The sequence below is a fragment of the Priapulus caudatus genome, unplaced genomic scaffold, assembly GCF_000485595.1.
Source record: "Priapulus caudatus unplaced genomic scaffold, Priapulus_caudatus-5.0.1 Scaffold1309, whole genome shotgun sequence".
Classification (NCBI taxonomy): Eukaryota; Metazoa; Priapulida; class Priapulimorpha; order Priapulimorphida; family Priapulidae; genus Priapulus; species Priapulus caudatus.
This window is the reverse complement of record NW_014578370.1, coordinates 108,276-110,675: the sequence shown is the minus strand read 5'-3', so window position 1 is coordinate 110,675 and position 2,400 is coordinate 108,276. Positions and strand designations below refer to the sequence as shown.

The window sequence follows — 2,400 nt, the reverse complement described above, 5'->3', positions numbered from 1 at the left end:
GAGAGAGAGAGAGAGAGAGAGAGAGAGAGAGAGAGAGAGAGAGAAAGATAGAGAGGCAGAGAGAGATCGATAGAGAGAGCAAGCAACAGAAAGACAGACAGAGAGGAGAACATACATGTGTGAGGCACTCACGTTCCAGCAAGCATTTCCCAGATCAGCTATCTTCATGGGTATTATCACAAATCTCATGATAGAGAGAGAGTGCGTGTGTGTGTGTATGTGAGTGAGAGAGAGAAAGAGAGAGAGAGAGAGAGAGAGAGAGAGAGAGAGAGTGCGTGTGTGTGTGTGTGTGTGTGTGTGTGTGTGTGTGCGTGCGTGCGTGAGAGAGAGAGAGAGAGAGAAGTGAATAACTTACGTTCCAACAAGCGTTTCCCAGATCAGCTATCTTCACCGGTATATCACAAATCTCATGGAGCGGGTCATGGTTCACAACTTGATCTGCCGAAACAAAAAACTCGACACGTTACCACGGCAACACGAAAACAGACAGTAACCTCTTCCCCAACTCTCCTCTCTACACGTTGCAACATAGCCGACCCTTTATTTGTTGGTTTCCGCGGCGACAAAACGCAATTGCACACGGCGTAGTTAAGTTGACAATTAAATATAACGTGAGGTCAAGTTGAATTAATTTGTTATTTTATGATGTAAAATTATTACGTCACAAAAGCCAGTTAATTTCTTTAAGTAGATTATACTATTATACCTATAACACATTCACGAAACACCACCATTGTGCAGCTATCTCGTATTTGTGAGTAATTTATTTCGCGGTAAAACAAACATACAAATACGTAAACTCAAACATACATAATACATCATATATACATAAAAAAACGTACACAAAAACAAACACAACAAATATGAGAAAAAAATCTACACATCTTCGCAATTCAGTCGCAAAAGACAGACAAGTGCTGCCACCTACCTAGGTAGCTCTTCGAGTCGAAGTTTTCGAGCAGCGAACTGGGCGGACCAAGCGGGGACAGCAGGCCGTCATCTTGCTCCGCCGGCGACTGCGGCTCGGCGTCGGCCGCCGCTGGCTCCCGACACTCGGGGGCGCCACCGCAGCGCGTCTGCCCGTTAACGTCGCCATTGCACAACTGTCCGTTTTTCTGCGACTGCGACTGCGGCGGCGCGCCGGGTGCCGGGTCCGAGTCCTGCTGCTGCTGCTGCTGCTGCTGATCGAGAGACTGCGTCTTCTCCTGGCTGTCCTGCTTCTCGACGGAGGAGGAGGAGAAGGTGTCAGCAACCTTCTCGTTGTCATCCTCCTCCTGCTTGTCATCTGTGACGACAATGTGTCACACGTTAGATATTGTCACCTGTCACCATCTTGCTGTCCTCCTATACATACTGTCACCACCTGCCAAATTTTCTTCATATATGTTTCAGAAGTTATATATGTTACAGTTCAAGGCAAAGTGTTGCCTTCAGTTTAATTTTTTTCGGATTTTAGGGCACAGTTGGTAGTACTGTGAAAACCTATATATAGAGAAACTTAGAATGCAGAATTTATAAGAAGAACTTATATACTAAATATTCTAGAAAAGAAGACTTATCAAGGCTATGGACATTTTAACAGCACTTGGACACAGAGCGATACAGATACACAACATAGAGACTTTATGGGAAGGGCACAGAGGCAAACCAGACAAAGCAACCACGTCGATTAATTCCTGTGTATATCGTCTAATATTGTCGCAATTTTTAACAAATAAAATTCGTTTTTAACAAATAAATTTAATTAATGAATTATAAATTTTTTTTTAATTGTAAATTTAATAGATTTTTAACATTAACATTATTAATTAGGTTAGTTAACATTTTTCGCAATATGGATAGCGAGTGGGGAGAGCAAAGGTGGCTGTGTCTGTGTCCGTGCGGTCTGGTCTGAAGCTCTAACCTTGCAGCATGGGAACAACACAGAGCAAACATGACACCAGCCTTTGCGCGACCCATACATGACCTCGCGTGACCCCTGCGTGACCTCGCATGACCCCTGGCTCGCTCACCTTCCTTATCGTCGCTTATTAGACCATTTTTGTGTTGATTCTCGCTCTCCTGCTCCCGCGGCGCCACCTGCTGCTGGTCGTCCGCGAGCGACGTCTGCAACTTCTCCTCCGTCTCCTCGCCGTTGGCGGGCGGTTGCCGCGGCAACTCCTCCCCGGCGTCCGCATCCTCCGCCTCGAGGCTGAAGTCCTTGTCGTCGGGAAGAGGCAGCGTCTTGCTCTTCCTCTCCTGGAGAGAGATCGGAAGAAAGAGTCGTTATCGAGAGAGCGAGAGAGAGAGAGAGAGAGAGAGAGAGAGAGAGAGAGCGTAGAGAGAAGAGACGACGAGAGAGAAGAGAGAGAGAGAGAGAGAGAGAGAGAGAGAGAGAGAGAGAGAGAGAGAGAGAGAGAG

General features: G+C 46.4%; 1 protein-coding gene across 1 annotated transcript in view; it reads right to left on the bottom strand.

Annotated features, from left to right (window-relative positions):
- Positions 1-355: 355 nt before the first annotated feature.
- The window catches only part of LOC106816191 (SRSF protein kinase 2-like), a gene marked incomplete at its 3' end in the record, with an annotated part of 4,117 nt that continues 2,072 nt past the window's right edge, over positions 356-2,400 (bottom strand). Inside the window, exons 2-4 of the mRNA XM_014820753.1 lie at positions 2,013-2,238; positions 929-1,285; positions 356-438 (exon numbers count right to left, since the gene is read on the bottom strand). Of these exons, the coding sequence (XP_014676239.1) occupies positions 356-438; positions 929-1,285; positions 2,013-2,238 (666 nt within the window). The remainder of the gene's footprint in view (positions 439-928; positions 1,286-2,012; positions 2,239-2,400) is intronic.